The following is a 21850-nucleotide window of genomic DNA, read 5'->3' as shown; positions in this document are numbered from 1 at the left end:
AAAGTATATGGCACCATTTAGAAAGTAGTCTTGCCGGCCCCTCCCCACCAAATTTAAATGTGACCCAGATAAAGCCTCTATAAAAGCAAAGGAAAAGGGAAGAGGGCACATGTTGAACAAAATGATGGGATGTAGTAAGTAAAATCCAGACTGTGAGAACTTTTATAGGACAAATGACCTAGTTTCTTAAGCAAAATATTGCCTGAAAAAATTGATAGGAGGAACCTAAAGAATAAACACTCAGTTGCAATGGTTGGATCTTACATGATGGACCTTATCTGGATTCCAATGCAAGCCAACAAACTATAAGAAAACAAAAACGAAAAACCCAACAACAACAACAACAAAAACTGTATAGGTCAATTTAGGAAGTATGAACACTGACTGGATATCTGATGATGTTAAGGAATTTTTGTTACCTGGGGGGAGTATGGTAATGACATTATAGCTACAATTTAAAAGGGAGTTCTTATCTTTTAGAGATATGCACTGAAATACTTATAAATAAAATGCTTTGATATGAGGGATTTGCTTGACAATAATCTGGAGTTTGGTAGTGTAGGAAATGAGTGGTGATGACACAAGAGTAATCATAAATTGATCATTGCTAAAGCTAGGTTATGGATACTTGGGGGTTCATTCCTTACTTCTGCATAGGCTTGAAATTTTTCCTTAAAGGGTTATACATTTCTTGATAACCATAAGTATTAGAATTTAGATATCCAAGTGAGTGTTGACCTAAAACATTTTAAAGGCTATCAACTTATTCCAATAATATTATATTGCTTCTCTCTATATATACTTGTATATCATAATTATCAATATTATAATATATTTAAGTATAGCCAACCTTACTTTAAAAAAAAAAATCACTATCAGTTGGCTTGCTTTCCTACTTCAATCACCAAACTTTGCAGTACATAACCTTTGGCTCTCCTCAAAACCCAAATCCATCCTCAGAGAATGAATATATGCCAGCCATAGATATGATTAAAAGAATGTACAACAGAATTAGAATAGACTATATTGACTAGCTTAAAAAGAAAGCAGAAAGGAAAAAAAATTTCTAGACCATCTTACAAAGATACTTTGAATATTTAAAAGTTCTAATGTTGAAGTAGCATTCTTAGTAATAGATGAAAATTGGAAACAACCCCAATGTCCACCAGCAATATGATAGATAAATAAATAACCACCAACAGAAAAATACATGCAAAAATATGTATTTTTTGCTCTCACAAACATAATGTATAGTGAAAGAAATCAAACATAAAAGAATACATTTGGTATGATTCTATTTACATCAAATTTTAAAAATAGGCAGAACGAAAGTATAGTGTTTAAGGATTCATGTTAAGGAGGTAAAACTATGAAGAACAACTAGAAAAGGATTATCATATAAGTCAGGACAGGAGCTACTACAAGATGAGTGACAGGGTGTGAGGGGAATTTCTGGAAGCTGGCAATATTGTATTTTTTGATATGGGTAGTGGTTGGGTATTTGATTTGAATTATACCTTCATATTTTGAATACTTTAATGTATGAGTATTACACTTCAAAATTTAAAAACTATGTTGAAGATGGTCTAATTTTTATAAAAATTACAAAAATTACATACACATAATGTATCTTCAGAAACATGATTTGAAATATTCCAAAATGTTAGTAAAAGTAGTAATATTACACTCACCAACAAAAATACAACCCTATTCAGAAATGGACAAAGGACCTGAATAGACATTTTTCCAAAGAAGAATACAAACAGCCAATAAGTACATAACTAGATACTCAACATCACTAGTCATTAGGAAACCAAATCAAAATTGCAATGACATACCACTTCACACCCATTAGGATGTCTATTGTTAAAAAACAAATACACACAGAAAATAACAATTGTTCACAAGGATGTGGAGGAATTGGAACCCTTGTGCATGGACAGTGGGAATATAAACTGGTGCAGCTGCTGTGAAAAACATCATAGCAGTTCCTCAAAAAATTAAACATAGAATTACCATATGATCCATCAATTCCACCTTTGGGTACATACACACAAAAGAATTGAAAGCAGGGACTCAAACAGTTCTTTGTACACCCATGTTCACAACAGCTTTATTCATTATATCCAAAATGTGGAAACAAACCAAATGTTCATCCACAGATGAGCAGATAAATAAAATGTGATATAGAGGGTGCCAAAAAAAGGTTTACACATTTTAAGAAAGGAAAAAACTATTAAAATTGTAACACTCAATATATACTGACAACAAAAGATGAATACAAGTCATGTGTATACATTTTTTTGGCACCCCCGGTATATGTATAATGGAATATTACTCATCCTAAAAAAGGAATGAAATTCTGATACAGGTTACAACACGAACGAACCTTGAAGACAGTATACTAAGTGAAATAAGACATTTGCAAAGGACAGCTATTGTATGATTTCTCTTATATGAGGTACCTAGAACAGTCAAATCCATAGAGACAGAAAGTAGGGAATGGATACAGACCCTCATGATGAAAAAGTTCTGGAGATAAATAGTTGCATAACAGTACTTAATGCATAAATGTACTTAATGCCACTGAAGTGTACGCTTAAAAATGGTTAAAATGGTGAATTTCATGTTATGGATATTTTACCACAATAAAAAAAAAAGTAATAGGATTACAGTTGTCACATACATTTCTAATCTTTTTTTTTTTTTTTTTTTACAACGAATGGGTATGTAATTTATAATTAGAAAAAAATTTTTTTCACAGAAAAGATTTTTTTTTAATGTGTCACATGTAAACTGCTTTAGTAGCAGCTCTGAGTAGGGTGGTCACAAGAACTTTAAAAAAAAATATTCTAAGAATTTATACTCTAAGCCAAACAACATATATAAGCATAGAGAGAAAGGTAAATGGGGAAAAAATTATAGAGACAGATTAGTAGTATATATTGGAGAAATTGTCTGAATCATTTTCGTGTACAGCAACGCACATGAATAGTACATTTGGGAACTCCTAATTGGAAAGACCTGAAGAAACTGAATTGTTTTCTAAAATCCCAGAAGCATTGTAATAGAAAAGTTTTAATATGGGTAAACTATATTTTTGTAGCATTTTTTCTATAGTCTAGCTACTATAGAGATCAATTTAGAATAGATGCTCTGGAAATTGAAGATCTGAGCATCCTTGGTTAGGCTTGGACAGGTCATCTAGCTTCTCTTAGACCTGTTTACTCAGCTGTAAGATGAAGGAGCTGGTCTTGATAGCATGTAACTTCATTTCCTGAGGTTTTCTGGCACCATGAAAAATAAGCTTGAAATAGCTGTTTAATGTTAAAGTTGCTCCAGTAAACTCTGAATGCTATTTTTTCTAAGAATTTTATATTAATTACTGTTCTAAATATTTTATATTAATTAATTAACACAATTTTATATATATTTATAGGAATATACACATATTCAACTTCTACCTGACAATGTTATTTGCTGTAATGCTGATGTTTCAAAATATAAAAAAAACTCGAGAAATTACAACGAATTAAGTTACGAAAGCAAATAGCTTAAATTTAGAGCAAAACTAAATATTTGGAAATTGGATATGTTGACTAATAATTCACACTGTTAATAAAATTATGCTGTTTGAAATTTGTATGTCCTAAGTGTTTAAGTTTGTTGATGGACAACATAATAATATAATCTGAAGCAACTATTGACATGACTGGCTACTGTCAAAATGATGGAGAAGGCTTTTATCTCTGATGCCCTAACACTTTGATTCTAATCATGTCCTCTAACTTTGTTCCCTCCATATCCATTCTAGAAAAATAAGTCCTATAAAATTAGCTTTGCATATGGACTTAATATCTTCATTAAACAAAGGGTTGTGGTACAGCTCTCACAGTGATTCAATTTCTCTCCCTCCTTTTCCCTCGAGTCTCCTTGTTTTTTTTTGTCATCTTTATCCCACTGCTTTCATCACTCTGGGCCCCACTTCATTCCTCTACACTATATTTCTGTCTTCTGTGTTTGGGTGGGAATTAGAGGGAAAAATTAGAGAAGATAGGCCACATAATAAGCAGCGGATGTTAGCTATTTGTGGCGCAGTGAGGAAGAGCAACTTAAACTTAGCCTTGGTTCTCCAAGTCAGGCCAGCCTCCTCTTCTGGTGTTTGCCTCTGAAAGGAGAAAAGTAAAACCCCTAGATCCATGTGCTTTTTATTTGCAAGAGCAAATGTACAAAGTAATGACTGTATAGACATTTCCAAGAATGTAAAGCCATGGACTTTGTAACAATATACAGTCATCATCATTACTCATGGATTCTGTATTTTCCAACTCACCTACTCATTAAAATTTGTTTAATGATAATGCTTGTAGGATCATTTACAGACACATGCAAAACGGCGAAAAGTTTGAGTTGCCCCACATGCACATTTCCAGCTGAGATCAAAGAAGGCAACACTTTGCTGTCTTGTTTTAGATCTCATACTGTAAACAAGTGCCGTTGTTGTAGTCTAAGTACCATGTTTTTCACATTTTTGTGCTTTTGGTTGGTGATTTCACTGTTCAAAATGGCCCCTGAGCTCAGTGCTAAATGTTGTCCATTTAAGTACAAGGAGGTTGTGATGTGTGTTATGGAGAATATGCGTGTTAGATAAGCTTCCTTCAGGAATGGGTTATAGTTCTGTTGGTCATGAGTTCCATGCTCAACAATATGTATTAAATAAGATGTCTTTATGAACAGAAACACATCTAAAACAAGGTTATGTATTGATCTGTTGACAAAAATATTATGACCAGAGGCTTGCAAAAACCCAACCTGGTGCATCCCCTAGGAGCAATGGTTCAGTATTTGCTAATTCAATGTTTACAGTGACTTTATAGGACATAACTACTATAAATAATGAGAAACAAAAAGAAGGTATAGAAAGCCACAAACTGATTTTTCATGATTTTTTACTGTGATTTTGTTGTTTGTTTAGTTTCAAGAATATGAAAGGAAACTTAAGATCAATCTTCAATAAAGAAATAAAAATAACATTTTGTTTCCTTAACATTGGTTATATGAAGTTTTGGAAAGCTCTGGAAATTAGAGAGATGGCAGCAAAATTAGATGTCATGCCCCATGGATCTCTTGGATCCTCCATGACCCGTGGCTTAGTGTGGGGTACATAGTAGAAAGAGATTTTGTTGATAGATATTGACTGGTAGACATTCCAAAATTCCCATGGAATATTCCAGTTTCATAAAATTCTAACCTGATAAACCTGAATACCCCACTGAAGACCTGGGCTGTTGGCACCTCAGGTGACTATATGTTTTGTAATCTCACAAAGAGTGGACCTTTGGATGTTTCTGCCCTATACTTTGGTTGAACCAGAACCCTTCAGGATTCACATATGGATCTTTCATGGTAGGTCCATACTGGAGGGATTTCTAGTTTGAATGTCTTCATTTATGCTAAAGTAAGACAAACAAAAGAACTTACCAACTATTCTAGTTTTAACCCAAATCAGGCAATTCTTGATCTCTCTATGGGTTGTGTTTTCATTCAAAGTTCAGGATTTTGTTTCAAATTCTTTTCATGAACATGGACTAAGACCTCTAAGGAATATTAAGGCAAACATTATTTACCATTGACATATCAAATCAAGTAGCTTAAAAAGTGATTGTTTTAATTTTTTTATCAAAAAAGCATGCATTCCCTAAAGAATAATCAAAACCTCTAGAATCTAATAAATCAGAAACTACAAATATGTTAAATTAATCAACATAATATCAGTGAAAGGATCTCAATATTATAAATGATTGTCATTAGGTTTACTTACTTCCTTTGGCACAAATAGAGACATAAAGTGTTTCCTTAAAAAATAAAAAAACTTTATTAGAGGAAATGAAAATTTGCTTTTGAAATCTGACCTAAATACACGAAATGCAGATCCTCCCTTGAATATATTTTGTATAAGAAAAAAAAAAGGATGAAAGTAATTTTCATATGTGGCTTATTGAAACAAATCTTGCTACTTTGAAATCCCACCATATATTGGCATTAAATAATTTGTTTAGATCTGAAAAACAAATCTGTAAATGTGCATAATGTATCAGTTCTGTGTTTGGGGCAGTTTTGGGGGAGAAGAGAAGATTCTGACACTACCACGAGGAATCAGTAGATGATACTAGGAGTCAGGGCAGGCTAGGCATGAGAAAATCCAGAAAGGCTACCCAGCAAGGGGCAGGAAACTAAAGTCAAGGTCAGAGCATGAGAATTCCATACTCCCCAATAGACTGCTCCCTCTTACTCTCATTGCCATGACATTACTTCAACCTGAGTCATATTTCATCGTTCTACCTCCACTCTCCCTCTTTTTCCATTTCTCATCTCTATGGCTTATATCACTTCCTATAATAATGTCTGTGACCCATTTACCACCCCTCCTGCCACCACACTGGTTCACCACGTATGTAGAGTCTACCATCACACTAATACCTCACAGCTCGGACACCATTTCCTGATGGTTTTGAGCAGAAGGTTCATTCCTCAAAATGGTTCTAGAAAATAAAGGGTTCCTATTGTTAACTGACATTTGAAAAATGCAGCATACGCCACTTTCCTCTTGGCCAGCCATAATACACGTTAGCATAAGACTGATATTTTTTCAGAGTTGCTTGTCCTGGAACTCTATTTTCATATAACATTCATCAACATCTAGTCACTCATGTTCCAGAAAACACGCTTTGGGAAACAATGACTTAGACCATTTAAATGGCCTCTAAACTGCTCTCTTTATCTAATCTTTCCCTTTCCAATGCATCTAGCATGTCATTGATAGATTAATTTCTCAGATCTGATTATGTTATTCCTTAACTGATTGTGTTATTCCTTTGCTCAAATCTTCAGTGGCTCCCCACCAATTCAAGCAGTGATTACGCACCAGGCTTTCCCACAACATAGTACCAACATGCCTTTCCGTATTATCTCCCTTACGTGGCAGTGTGGCTGCCATGTGAACTTTGGAGTCAGATCCAGGTCCAAATTCCAACTCTGTGTCTTAAAAACTGTAAAGCCATAGGCGCAGAACCATTTATTGCTTTGAGCCCTTTCTTTTCTCATCTGCAAGCGCAGGTAGTAATTGTAGAGATAGGGGGATATAGTGAGGTAGCACCTGTGAGAGCTTCCTGCATAATTGTGGCACAGAACTCTTGCCCCATTGGGCAGGTTGAGTCTCTTTCATGGGGTAGTCACTTAATGTCTGCCTGTAAGTGACCAGTGGTTTTTTAAACTGAGAACCCAAATGATCACCTATAAGTATCAATGAAAACTGATTAATGAAGTAGTTCTCTGCCTTGATTTAGGGAACTTTTAAATGGGTCCTGAAGGGACAGAAACTGATTCCCACAGCACATTCACACTTTTTAGGTGGAGCTGTGTCATTGGCCCTTGGCTGAGTGAGGTGTGCCGGGCCCAAGAATCGCAGCAGTGTTCGTAAAGCAAATCTCTGATTCAAACAGATGAAAGAAAAGCCCACTGCGAGAGTCAGAAAGCTGTGCTTTTGTTAGATGTAGAAACTTTCAAAAGTACTATGATTTACTTGAAAGTCCCACATAAAGAAAATACCCCTTCCCAACAAGGAAAAAGGGATTTTTGTTTTACTTGTTCACTAGTGTAGCCTAAGTGCCTGGAATATGTCTTCTTGCATGTAGTGGGTGCTCAGTTAATATATGGTGGGTGGATGGATGGATGGATGGATGGATGGATGAATGGATGGATGGATGAACAAATGAGAGGCCATGCATGCACCTCCTATAAGCTCTTAGCATAGGGCTGAGTATGCGGAAGATCCTTAATCAATACTTGACTAGCTAAACATATGGATTTATACCCTAGCCAGTCAAGGGCATTTAATAATTTATTATTATTTAATAATTGGACATTATTCTCATATATTTCTACTTTATAAAATATTTTAATATATCATCTATACTCTTTCCTTTCAAGTTTCTTTTTTATGAATCTACTTTATAAAATATGCTTACATATTGTCTATATTATCATCATTCTTTTTCTTTTAAAATTATCTAATCATTCACATTTCTCTCCTCACAACAAGGGAGTGTCACAGCTTGAAAGCGGGTAAGGAGAGAGAAAAGGAAATTAGGAGATTAAATAGATATTTTTAGACATGAAGTTAAAAATTTTTGTCTAAAATGGTCTGAATACATTGAATAGAATGAAGAGAAAAACAACCTAATTTTCAAATAGCTGGAAGAAGATGGAGGAAAATGAGGCAGAGGGTGTGTACAATATGTTTGACAAATTTGTTTGGAAAGGATGTTATGCTTAAATACTTATTTTTTTCCTGAAGCACTCCACTCAAAGTTTTTATAACTATTATTCTCGTATGAGGGAAGAATAGCCAAATTCCTCCTTCACAGTTACAGGAACCAAGGCTCAGTAAAGTTAATGATCTATCAATAAGAGGTGCATCCAGGGGTGAAATCCAGGTCTCCTGAGTACTCAGGAGTAAATACAATTGTTGAAGTATAACGTGAGCCTGACACATTTAGAGAACATGAATAGGGGAGTTTGGCTGGAATGAGGCGGGTATGTAGGAAAGTCATAAGAAATCAAGTTAAAGAAATAAATATGAGCTAGATTACAGAGTACCTTAAATGACACAATAAAGAATTTGGATGTTTATCCACGTCAGTCATTTTGAAATTACTTGTAAAGCAATAAAATCCTTTTTAAAATAAGAAATGTTATATGAGATGCGAATATGCAAAACACATAAAAGGACGTGGTTTCTCCAACTGAAGCTGTTCCCCCTTCCTGCCCTCAGTCTCTGAGGAGAAAAGTTTGAAAACTGAAAAAATTTGAAACCAAGAAAAATTTGAAAAGTCATGAGTGCTGACATGTTTTGGGCAAGATGGCAATACACCAAGAGGCATAGAGACCAGGTAGAGGGGCTCACTATAGAGGCGAGAAGCACAGAAGTGGGACTATCAGGGCTGCCAGTGGGCAAAGAAGGTAGATGCCTGGAGACAGAAGCATCAGCATGGAGCCAGGAATATTTCAAAGATTTACACTTGTGTAAATCAGCTGTGGAAAATGACAATATAATCACAAAAATAGTAAAGGGCAAAGGAGGAGACTGTTGTTTTTGATCAGAAAGACAACGGTGTATTTTGAATTGTGTTTTAGTCATTTAGTCATTTCAACTACATTATGTTACGGTCAGAGGAATAGAAAGAGGCCCGTTTTTCTCTACCAGTTTTCTTCCCTTTTCGAAATAGTCCATGGCATGAGTCAGAAAGATGCACTTGATTAAAAAAAAAAAAAAATTAAGTACTTAAGATGTCACCTGAACATCCAACATGAAGAAAAATACTGGATCCTGAATGCCCCATTGTAAAAAGGAAAAAGGACCATTTCCATTTTTGTAACATTTTTGTTCTTCAGACAGTCTGGATAACCAGCACTTAAGTCTTATCTTAAATTTTTTTCCCAGTGGAGTTAAGTACAATTGAATGATTTACTTCAAGCATAATTATTTTGAAAGCCAAGGTTTTTCTTGTGCTTTATAAAATAAATGGTGAAAGTGAAACTTGTTCAATATGTGCTTCCGATCAACTAATAGTAATGCCGATGAGTATAATTTTGATGGAGAATAAGCGTTTGGCAAACCGCGTTTGATGAGAACAAGCTCTTGTCTGAGTTTCTGAAACTTGTGATGCAAGTGCTGCCGTCCCGCCCTTTTCAGAGAACAGAAAGCCTGAGTCAGGCAGGCAGCTGCCGCTATTAAAACAGCTCCAGCCCTGCACACTTCCCTGCTGGGGTGAGCGCCGCAGCAAAGATGAAACCAGCGACCTGGTGCTGGCTGAGCTCAGCTGTCCTTGCTGCTTATGGTTGTCTGGTTGCAGCAAACAATGAAACAGAAGCAATGAAGGATGAACCGGCCAAGGAAGTCTGCCCGGTGAGACTAGAGAGCAGAGGGAAATGCGAGGAGGGGGGCGAATGCCACTACCAGGTGAAACTGCCCCCGCTGACAGTTCAGCTCCCGAAGCAGTACGGCAGGATGGAGGAGGTGTTCAAAGAAGTCCAGAACCTCAAGGAAATCGTAAATAGCCTGAAGAAATGCTGCCACGACTGCAAACTGCAGGCTGATGACAACCGAGAGCCGGGCAGAAATGGACTGTTGTCACCTGGCACAGGAGCTCTGGGAGAGGCTGATGACAACAGAGTTAGAGAATTAGAGAGCGAGGTGAACAAGCTGTCCTCTGACCTAAGGACTACGAAAGAGGAGATTGATGTGCTTCAGGGTCGCCTGGAGAAGCTGAATCTTGTCAATATGAACAACATAGAAAATTATGTTGACAACAAAGTGGCAAATCTAACATTTGTGGTCAACAATTTGGATGGCAAATGTTCATCCAAGTGTCCCAATCAAGAAGTACAGTCACGTCCAGGTATGTATAATAACACTTTATCATTTGTTCATGGATGTTATGTAGCTGGACAATGTCTATAACCATTAACCTGAGCAAATAAGTTCAATAAATGACAGATTAAATAAATCAAGCCTTTTATTTATCAAGGTAGTACAGGAAAAACTAGTATCTTTACAAATGTGACCACAGAAATGATGCAGGACCCTAATTACAAAAATCATAATTAGTTCTGTATCTATGAGAAAGCACTTTCAACTTCAGGGATCTTTGCTGATGCCAGAGCTACACATAAACAGACGTAGATAGATGGAGTCTCTTAATGTTTTAGAACATTTAACTTATTTATGTCTTCACTGAAGTGTTTGAAAACAGTGAAGATAAGGCAGTGTTTGCGGTTGTGCTCTGTTCTTTGAAAGTCAGTTTCTTGCGGTCCGTTGACTGTTCTTCTCTTTTGGCAACAAGAGATCTTTGAAAGATTTTAGCAAGTAATCTGCAATTCATAATCCCAAATAGTTAGTGAAAATGGGAGATTTCATAGATGGAATAGAAGCAGTTATATGGTTTCATGTGTGTGCACAACTTTTTGCTTTAAGATCTAGGGGCACAAAGACATTTTAAGGGGAGGTTTGACATGCCACTAAATGAAGGAATACATTCCTACTTCTTTCCCATTTTTACCTTAAACTAGAATTTAAGCATGTAAAGGTAGAACCCATCCTCATCATCCAGATCACCTGAATTAACTGTACTAAGTGTATGTTAAAGATAACAAACCTAACTGCCTGTCCGCTGTGGCACTGGTTCCTCCAAGCACTAGCTTTCCAACCGAGTTCCTGGGACCACTGCCGCTTATGGTCTTATCACACTGTGGAAAGCCACCTCTGCATTAGGACCTCCACTTACCATGAGTGAGTGTGAGGTTGAAGGGATCTGGTGCCTGGGACAGGGATCACGGTCATTTGGAACAAGTACCTCGTGCATGCTCCCTCCCCAAGGGAAGCTGCCAGGGAAGGTAGGTGGGGGTTTCAAGGACCACTGTTGCTAATACTCCTGGCAGCCCATGTCTGAAGGCCTCCTGCATCTTAGGTGATATACCTGGGCACATATTAGATTCTATTGTCTACTTTTCTACTAAAAGTTTTGGGGAAATATCTGACTATTTTAAATTCTATATACACATGAATACATTTCTGTGTGTGTGTGTGTGTGTGTGCCTCAGAGTAGCTTATATTCAACTTACCTTACCGGCAAAAACGTTTTATAAAAATGACCTGGGAGTAAATATCTGTATTTGATTCATACAGAACCATGTTAACTGATTAGTACACTTATCCTGAACATAATGACCTGTCATTTCTTTCTAGAAACCAAACATGTGAAATTTGGCTAAATGCTTTCCTGGATAATAAATTTGAAATAAGAATATTGGTATATTATTGAAAAAAATTCTGTTTTACTTAAGCTTCTTTATTTAGTTGTCGAGCAAATAAAATAAATGTGAATGTATGATCAATGCTGTCCATTAAAATTTTAACACATCATCGGGAACATATCCTATAAAACGTTTTGACATGGGAGGCTATCAGCCCCTTTAGCCCCTTTTAAAAGCCCATGCCTCATTTGAATGCATGGAATAGGAGAGTTGGAATCATCTGACTTTGAGGACAAAGGGATGCGGTGGTTGTAAGAACAAGCTTTGCAGCCGGCCAGATCTGAGTCCTGGCTCTGCCAATTCATGCTTCTCTGAACTTGGGCAAGCCACCGATCCTCTCTGAGCCTAAATATTCTTACCAGCAGAGTGGCAATAATATCTACATCATAAGGTTCATGTGCAGATTAAGTCTGAAAATGTTATCCAGCCTTTGGCAGAATGCCTAGAACATGTGGCTAAATATTACTAAATTACTAAAACTATTATTTATATTTACTCTTTTTGTTGTTTGTTGTCAATGCTGTCAATATTATTACCAACTCAGAGTATGTTGGAGAGCTTGTCTGCTTTGTAACATCAGGTTCTTGTTCTGAGGCCTTAATAAACATTTGCTAAACATGTTCAAGTAAGTTTAGCAGAGTGAGGATTCGTTGTCATCACTGATGGGATTGTCAGACTGCTTTTGAACATACAAAGAATTCTTCAGATGCGTAGCATATATTAATAAAACCCAATGCTTTCTTTTCTTCCCCCTTCAGTTCAACATATACTATACAAAGATTGCTCTGAGTACTACACAATTGGCAAAAGAAGCAGTGAGACCTACAGTGTCACACCAGATCCCAAAAACAGTAGCTTCGAAGTTTACTGTGACATGGAGACCATGGGCGGAGGCTGGACAGTACTGCAGGCGCGTCTCGATGGTAGCACCAACTTCACCAAAACATGGCAAGACTACAAAAGAGGCTTTGGAAACCTCAGAAGAGAATTTTGGCTGGGGAATGATAAAATTCATCTTCTGACCAAGAGTAAGGAAATGATCCTAAGAATAGATCTTGAAGACTTTAACGGTGTCAAACTCTATGCCTTGTATGATCAGTTTTATGTGGCCAATGAGTTTCTCAAATACCGTTTACACGTTGGGAACTATAACGGCACAGCTGGAGATGCCTTACGTTTCAGTAAACACTACAACCATGACATGAAGTTTTTCACCACCCCAGATAAAGACAATGATCGATATCCCTCTGGGAATTGTGGGCTCTACTACAGTTCGGGCTGGTGGTTTGATGCATGTCTTTCTGCAAACTTAAATGGTAAATATTATCACCAAAAATACAGAGGTGTCCGTAATGGGATTTTCTGGGGCACCTGGCCTGGTATGAGTGAGGCACAGCCTGGTGGCTACAAGTCCTCCTTCAAAAAGGCCAAAATGATGATCAGACCAAAGCACTTTAAGCCATAAATCACTAATGTTCATTCCTCTGTGTATTCATTACCTAATAGGGCAATTAATTCCTTCAGTACTTTGGAATATATTTTGTACTGCTTTTCCATGGCTGAAAATTTATCTCTGAGCAGTGGGTTCTTATGAGACACAGCATTTAAAATAAAGCTGAAAAATATACATTTTAAAGGAGTGTTCTGTTGCTGTTATGCTGTTTTACAAATGAGTACTTGTAAGCAATTGAGAAGATTGAGAATTACACATTAAATTTACAAATCTCTCAATTTCTATTAATTGAAAGTTTTCTATTACTTGCTATAATTTAAAAATAATTGTTTAATCAGCAGGCTAGATTTTACATAAGCAATTTGTATTCTGGCTGTGACAAACACTTCTGAACATATATCACACTTTGGGGGCTGCACACAATTATTTGGGTGTTTTTTATTTGTTTGTTTGTTTGGTCTCTAAATACCCTAATCCTCATTCTGAGATAAATTTATTCAATTTATAGCTTTCACTTGGGCCAGGAAGAGCCTACAGCATTTCAGTTACCAGCCAAAGGGAAATATATATATATAATTAAATCTGTTCATGTACCATTCAAGAAATGTAAAATGTTTGTCATTTAAAATGTGTTAGCATGTCACTCTTAAAAGCATTCAGAAAATTAATTTAACCCTAAAGACCATGGTTTAAAGGTAATTCATTCACAGTTTATAACTCTTTAGATGTTTGCTGGTGAAAACTGCTTTAACATAAAAATTATCTTCCTTTGTTCGGTATGCCCAGTACCTTTTAATGTAAGATTTCTCACTACTGTGCGAGACTACTGGTAGGCTTTCTTGTGGAGTAGGTGTGGGTAGGGAATGAATGAAGCATTTATTTATATTCTATGATACTCTGAAGGCCAATTTTATATCCAAAGCAATAGCAGCTTTAAAGCTAAGTTTTATAGGACAAATAGATCAATCTATTTGTAAAAAGCATATGAATTTTGAAATACATAGAATAGTAGTTCAAATATTATATATTTTAACCCTAACTGATGTACTGCTTATTTTGCTATCAGAGGATGCAAATATAGGTGTTTATTTTTTTAACCAAACAAAAGTACCTGGACCTTTTATAATGCATCAATTAATTCTGGAATGCAAGTATCATAGTCAAAAGATTTGTGTTAAATTTCATCATTTAAGAAAGGGATCATTTCAGGGAGAACAGCAGTGTTCTGCTGCATGTCTGAAAATGCTCTAGCATAAAATTTGAAATAATGCACCATACTGTATGTGAATCATAGGCATTCATTCAGCCTTTAATTTATAGTGTCTGTTTCCACTACAGTAACCAAGTTTTCAAAATATATTCACAAGTGCATGTTTAGTCATTATTTGAAAATAATGTTGCTTTAGGTAAAAAGTTAATTTTTCAAATATTGCCTTTTATAGGAAATTCTAATAAAAAAGAAGCAAAATATTCTTTAAAAAGTATATAACGTGAAAATTTCAGGTAAATATAATGAAAACTAAGGTATTATGAATACTTTAAAAATGTTAAAAAGAAATGCAAATAGTTAATTGATGACCGAAATGTAAAATATCATTGTAGATTTCAAAGGCTGCATATCTAGCCAATAGGGCAGCAAATGTTTATGTTGTAACTGATTTACTTTTCATTTCTCTCTCTTTTTTTTCTTTTTTTTTAAGACTAAGAGCATTTTCATATTATACAATGTATTTATTAGAGATAAGGGCATTTTCGTTTACTCTCTATAATTATTGATATAGGTATAAGTTTAAGAACATTTCTATGATTAAAAATGGACTCCTCACAGAATACGGTTCTAAAGAAAAATAGCTCATATAGTGAGTGTCCACTGATTTAATAGGAAATAGATATCATTGCAAGAGAATTTGGCATATAATTCATTAATCCATGTAAATACTCAAAAGCTAGTCTTTATATCTTTCCACCTTATTTCAAAGGATCAAAATTTTATTTTCTATTATGCTTTTATAGCACTTTTCTAATAAAAAATTCTGTAACAGAAATTATTTTACGAAATAATTTCATGTCACTTGTTATTAAATATATTTTAGATTTTTATAATCTTTAACACATTGATGGAAATAGATTATATTTAAGAGAGTCTTTTACCTTAAGATAACTACTTACTAATATATGCTAATGTTCATAAATGTTATTCACTATTAACAAATATATTATTTTAGAGTCTTGTCTTGGTTCCATTTTAATGGTCAATATTTGTTATCTTAATAAAGACTTTATTTTTGAGCTTTATCTTTCTTTGAAAATGTTGACTAAAACTGGGTCCTTAAAAATTCTAAGTGGAACTGATTCACTCATCTTTGAGAAAAAAATATCAAATTTGTCTTATAAGTAGTGATGCTCGAAATGAATCTGTCTAATAAACAAAGAGCTTAAATATACAAAGCATAAAAATATTCTAGTAACAAAATTTGCTGTTCCTTATTTTTGACTGGCTATCCAGACAAGGGTTTTAATGATAAAAGTGATGGGTAATGTCATCATGATAAGATCTTGTTTATAATTCTTATTTTCCTTTATGTATAAATAAGTTTGTTTCCTGACTTTTTAAAACCCTGTAAAATAAAAGATTTAATCTTCACATCTATTTATTTCTTTGATGTGGAAACATTGTCTGTGAAATAATATTTATATTACTCCTGTCTGAAAAGTTGTATAATGTTTACCTGACCTTTGACTCTTTGAAGATTTTAATGAGTACTGTTTCATTAACAGGAAGACCAAGGCAAACACAGGGATACCATTATCTTATTTCCTCTATTTGAATACTGTTAACATATCTGAAATACGCAAGTTTCAGTTTCATTTTGCGGCATTCAACTCAATCGCCTGTTTTTCCATCATTAATGTTGTTGCTCTGGTTCAGACCCCACCATCTCCTCAGGATAATGCAAATGCTTCCTAGTAGTAAACTGTGCCTCCAGGTTCAATCTATACCAATTTATCCTCCGTATCACTGCCAGAAGGATTATTCAAAAATACAATTCTGATCATTTTGTTGTCCTTAAAACCTTTCATTTCAACAACCCCTCATTTCCTATCTGGTAAAATCCAGCAAACAATCCCCTTCGTGAACTGGTTTCTGCCTACCCTTTCCATGTCCTTCTCTACCACTACTCACACTCCCGACCCACTGAATGCCTTGTTTTCGAGCAAACCATATTCTTTCATTACTTGGTGTATACCGTTCCCTTGGTTTAGATTGGATGCCATCTTCAACCCACGCTGAGTTTTGTCTTCTCACCCATGATTGAGAGAAGGGACTCAGGAGCCTGACTTGCTAGGTTTGAATTTCAGCTCCACCATTTGCAAGTTGTGTGATCGTGGGCAAAGAGTCACTTAATCTCACTGTTCTTTTTTCCCTTCAATTATAAAATAGAGATAAGAGAATTTCCCTGTTAGAGTTAATGAGAGGATTAAATGTGATAACATATGTAAAGTACCTAGAACATATGCTCATCTGCATATATCGTCATCATCGTCATAATCATTATTATCATCAAAAACAGTTATCTCTTACGGGCAGTCCTCTCTGATGACATCAGGAGGAATTTGGTACCTCTCCTCTTTGGTTCTATATATTCCTTATTATATGTTACATTGTTCAACAATTGTCTGGGTTCTACCCTGAAATCAATCTGTTTGTCTAAGATGTAAAGGATATTTGAGACAGGAGTGTTTTTTCTCACAGTGGTTCATGCATATATTACCATAGAGGAAGGGCTGTAGTCTAAAGAAGCCAGAGTTATAGTAGTTGGGGCAAGAGTGGATGCTGTCGAATCAGAGGATTTGGGAGACAGTAAATACAGGTGAGAAGTGACTGAAGCCAGGGGAGATACGGGAAGATGAGATCACGTATATACTATAGGATTGGGCACATAACAATGGCAAACTTCTAGAAGGGGTTCTGGGACATGCTTCTGGGTACATGCCACGCAGAGGAATATGGCTGTACTGGGCCGGACAGTGATTGTGCTACCTGAGTTCCTAAAGAAAAAAAGTATTTTTCATACTTCTTTACTGTATTGTAATTTTGAAATTAATTTTAATCATAAAAAATCCACAAACGCTTTAATTTCTTAAGATTACAGATTAAAGACCCTTTGCAAACCACCTTCACTTCCAATCTCCTCCCTCTCCCCAGAGGTAACAGGCAGAGTTGGCTGAATCCAAACTAATCTCATTTTGTGAGTTGCCAAGTTGCAACATCTAGTGATACATAGCTTTGCCAGGTTTTTTTGTTTATTGGTGGGGAAGAGTTGGAAGTGAGAATAGAAATGAGGGAAATTGGGTGTATTTGGAGAACTCAGAGGCCCCCCGAAATTCCAAATGTGACTGAGCCTCCCTTGCTCCTTGAAGTGGTCCCTACGGCTCTGTTGCTTTTTCTCCTGAGAGAGCAACCTTAATTCTCCTCTCAGCTCCTTCATCCCACTGCTCACCATCTCCAGATCTGTAACCAGGACGTGCCCTGATGTCAATTATAAAGTCAAATCATAAGAGAAGCTTTTACACGACTTTGCTCCTTTACATCAGCAGAAAACTGGGGAATACGTGTGGAGATAGACTTTGAGGTCGCTTCACTAAGAAAGAAAAACAGAATTTCATATGTGACTGAAATCATTGATACAAGTATATTTACCAAAAATTCTGAATTCAGTGAGCTAACGTGAGCAGATGTGTTTGGTTCTAATAGTTTGCTATCAGATTAATTAACACAAACCTGATTCAACAGCAGCTCATGCTAACTAAAGTTGAGAAGCCAGAAATGTGTTGGAACTAAAAGACTTATGGAGATAGAAATGTTGGAGTGGATTTAGCTGTAATTTATTCAAAAAGTATTTATTGAACACTTACCATGTGCTGGCAGTCTTGAAGGAAGACAAAGATATATCAGCGACCCAAACAGACAGAAAAAAACAAATAAACAAACAAAAAAATACCCTGTACTTGGGGAGTTTATATTTCATCAGAGGAGATGAATAAATAAACAATACATGATAAATGTCATAAAAATTCAGCAGAGTAAGGGAGAGAAGGGGTATCAGAGAAGGTGTTATTTTATAGAGGTGGGCTGGGGAGACCTCTCTGAGGAGGTGCCATTTGAACAAAGACTTAAAGATAGGAGAGAGCAAGACAGGCAGGTATCTGGGAGAAGTGTGTTCCAAGCGAAGGCAGCACAAGGTGCAAAAGTGTTTGGCATGTTTTAGGGTCAGCAAGGAGGCCAGTGTAGGAAAAGGAGACAGTACAGAGTGGGGGTGGCTTAGGGGGAGAGATCAGAGAGTTTAGGGAGTTGGGGTTAAGTAAGAGGGGGGGTGGGGGGCTGCCAGATCATCCGGACCTTGTAAGTAAGTCCTGGAGAGGATTTGTGTCTTACTCTGAGTAGGTAAGAGACACAGGGTTTTGATCAGAGGAAGTACATGATCTCACCCCGTTTTAAAAGGACCACTCTTGTTGAGTGTTGGAGACAAGATTGAAAGGTAAGTACCAGTTTGATGTTGTTAGCAATAATCTTGAAGAGAGATCATGAAAGCACTACAGAAGTTGGAGGGAAGTGGATCTTTAAGCTGACAACATTTGCTGATCAAAGAGCAGGGCGGATGGTGAAAAGATGAGAGGCATCACCAAAACGACAGGATTTTAGCCTGAGCAACTAGGAAGAAGGGAGCTGCTGTTAACTGAGATGGGGGAGACGGCAGGGGGAGGCTGATTGCAATGTGGGGGGTGGGGATCAGCAGCTTTGAACATGCTAAGTTCAAATATCTATAAGATATTCAAGTGGATGGCATTTGGACATTCAAGGAAGACATCTAGGGTTCAGAACTACATTTGAAAGTTGCTGGAATATAGATGGTAATGAACCCATGGGAATCCGTGAGATAACCTAGTAAACAGTGTATATGGAGCAAAGACATCCACAGAAAGAGGTGGAGATACAGAGGAAACATCACAATTGTCCCACCCATCCACCCACCCTGTCATTATGTCATCTGAGAGGCCCCAGGGCTGCTCCCTTATGGAGAGGGCAGAGATTTATTCCCACTGGAACAAATACTTTCTCTAGATTATTTTAGATTTGGACGTGCTTTTTCTTGTTCCTGCCAACAACTATTTTGTTGAGTTACTAGATGTCTTAAAAACCATTATGGTATCCCAAAATAGTTTTCTACACATCACTGCTTTAGAGTGAGGCAGTCACTCCACAGTGAAGGGAGGAGGCAATGACCTATCGTATCTTCTGGGAGACACCATCTTGTGAGGCTGGAGTGCTGTCATGCAGGTTACTGAGTGTGAGTGTGTGTGTGTGTGTGTGTGTGTGAACACAGGCATGTAGCAAAAGAAATATGAACTAGGCTACAGACCAAAAAATGTTCTTTGTTAACAGTGTGATGCCCACATTTGAGGAATCATGTACAGTCATTTTAAATCGTTAAGGTACCAGTTTGTTATGATTATAAACCTTTAGTTAAACAGAGACTGTTTTTACTCCTTTTCTCTTTATTTTAGAGATATTAATGATCTTCAACCTTGTTCTATTCATAACTATTTTCCAAAAATTATCCAAATTAGAGGTATCCTAAATCTTCTGTTTCTACTAGCTTTTCAAGTTTTAACACTGGGCTAGCTATAAATGAATTCTGACTGGCAATGTTCACTAAGTGCTGGGCCAGCTGCAGGTGGAAATGCGTGTAGTCCTTTTCCTATGGTTGGTTCTCCTTGTGGTACACACATACACACACGACACAGGTACATATGTGATACACATGCAAGCTAAAATGCTACTTGTAACACAGACACTGTAACACACAAGGAAAATTGCCCATGGAAATAAAACAGATATACAGCTCTTACAGGCAGTCAAAAGTCAAACAACAAAAACCATCATGGTCAATAGCTAGCTTATTTTAAGCAATGCTATATAAAATAGAATAAGATAAAACAGAACATTTATTTCTTTAAATCCCCTGGAACAGTTCTATGCTGTTAATGCTGCTGTTATTCTTTGAATGGTTCCTTCTTCACTGCCTTTCCTCTCCTCCACACCCCTGTGGCGTGGCTCCTTCTAATCTGCTCTTTCTACTTCTTGACAGCTTCTCTGTCAGGTCAGCAGCTTGCTGTCCCCAGGACCACATTCAATTCTGCCTCTGCACTGCTTCTCACCTAAAGCCCTAGGGGTGAACCAAAACTGAGACCAAAAGCCAGCTAACTTGTGACCAGCATCTTCCCAGGCATCACATCGTCTCTCAAAAAGATCTGAATTATTCTATTAGCCATTTTCAGAAGGAATCTACACAAAACATCTAAAAATATATGCTCTTTTTTTGAAAGGAAAAAAAATCACATTTGAAAATAAACAGCCTTCTTTATCTTAGCCCTTTAAAATAACTATTACATTTATATTTATTATTTTAATCCAATAAATATTTATCACTTGCCTACTATGTGCATAGCAAGGTGCTATAGGCTTACTAAAGTGTTTTGCATAAGATATTTTCCAAATAATAACTCTCCAAACTCTCAAAATATGAATTTAATCTCTAGCATTCAAGATTTTCTCTGAGTAATTACAGATAATACTGTTTAAGATGAACTGCTTCTCTATTACAAAGGCCTCATACAAAGGTTCGGTATATTTGGGATCACACAGGATCTGAAAATTTGTTGAGCTTCTATCTCTGGAAATTGTGGTGTGTTTTTTTTCACCTTGTACCAGAAGCAAATAATTTGTGCTTATGCTGTGCAAGTTTATATAAGAAGGGTCCATAAAACTAGTTGCTTACATTTATTTCCCATTCAGTAGTAATGCTAGTATATTTTTTTCAGTTAATCTAAGTAACCTGTTTTATTTTTTGTTTAGAGAGTCTGGCTTCTACATACTAATAATGATAAGCAGCCGCCATTTGCTGAGTGCCAGCCAAGTGCCAAACACCTTCTGAGGAGCATTTGCAGTGTTATCTCTGCTGAGATTAATGCTACATAATATTTCACACTCACTAAAGTCTTCCCTGAAAAAAAATCAAGCAAACATCTGTTATCTCTATTTATCACGTGTGGAGCATTATCCATTTTCTGCTTTCCTGGCTTTCTTGGTCTACTTGTCATGAAGTGGACTAATTTTCCATGATAAATTACCCATGGTAACTCCACGGTGAAACATACACACGCAAATCTCAGTATCACCCCTACTCTGACTTTCTGTGTAAATCTGTTAAGTGATTCCAATGAAATCTTAGCATTAAGGTGAAACATCTCTTTTTGTATCTTATCAAAACAACTACATAATATTCTGTTGATTGGCGATATTTCAAAAATTAATGTAGTTTCCAAGTGTGTTATTGTCCCTACTTAACCTAGTGGTTAAAATTTATTTTCTTCCTGCCGCTAAGTCAGAATTTATTAACAACACAGACAGAAAAGGCAAACAAGTTTGCCTGCTGTCCAAAACACTATTTTACTTCCATG

At 36.3% G+C, this 21850-nt stretch overlaps 2 protein-coding genes across 6 annotated transcripts in view; one reads left to right on the top strand and one right to left on the bottom strand.

Annotated features, from left to right (window-relative positions):
- CCDC146 (coiled-coil domain containing 146) overlaps positions 1-21850 on the bottom strand; it is a 129868-nt gene that overhangs the window by 63925 nt on the left and 44093 nt on the right. The window lies entirely within an intron of this gene.
- On the top strand, positions 9753-15971 carry FGL2 (fibrinogen like 2). Its single transcript, XM_019744546.2, has 2 exons — positions 9753-10460; positions 12633-15971. Exons 1-2 carry the CDS (start codon positions 9848-9850, stop codon positions 13337-13339), a joined length of 1320 nt encoding a protein of 439 aa, XP_019600105.2. The 5' UTR covers positions 9753-9847; the 3' UTR covers positions 13340-15971.

This window comes from Rhinolophus sinicus, linkage group LG09 (assembly GCF_036562045.2).
Source record: "Rhinolophus sinicus isolate RSC01 linkage group LG09, ASM3656204v1, whole genome shotgun sequence".
Taxonomy (NCBI): Eukaryota; Metazoa; Chordata; class Mammalia; order Chiroptera; family Rhinolophidae; genus Rhinolophus; species Rhinolophus sinicus.
Note: the sequence above shows the minus strand (reverse complement) of the source record. Positions and strands in the feature narration are given on the sequence as shown.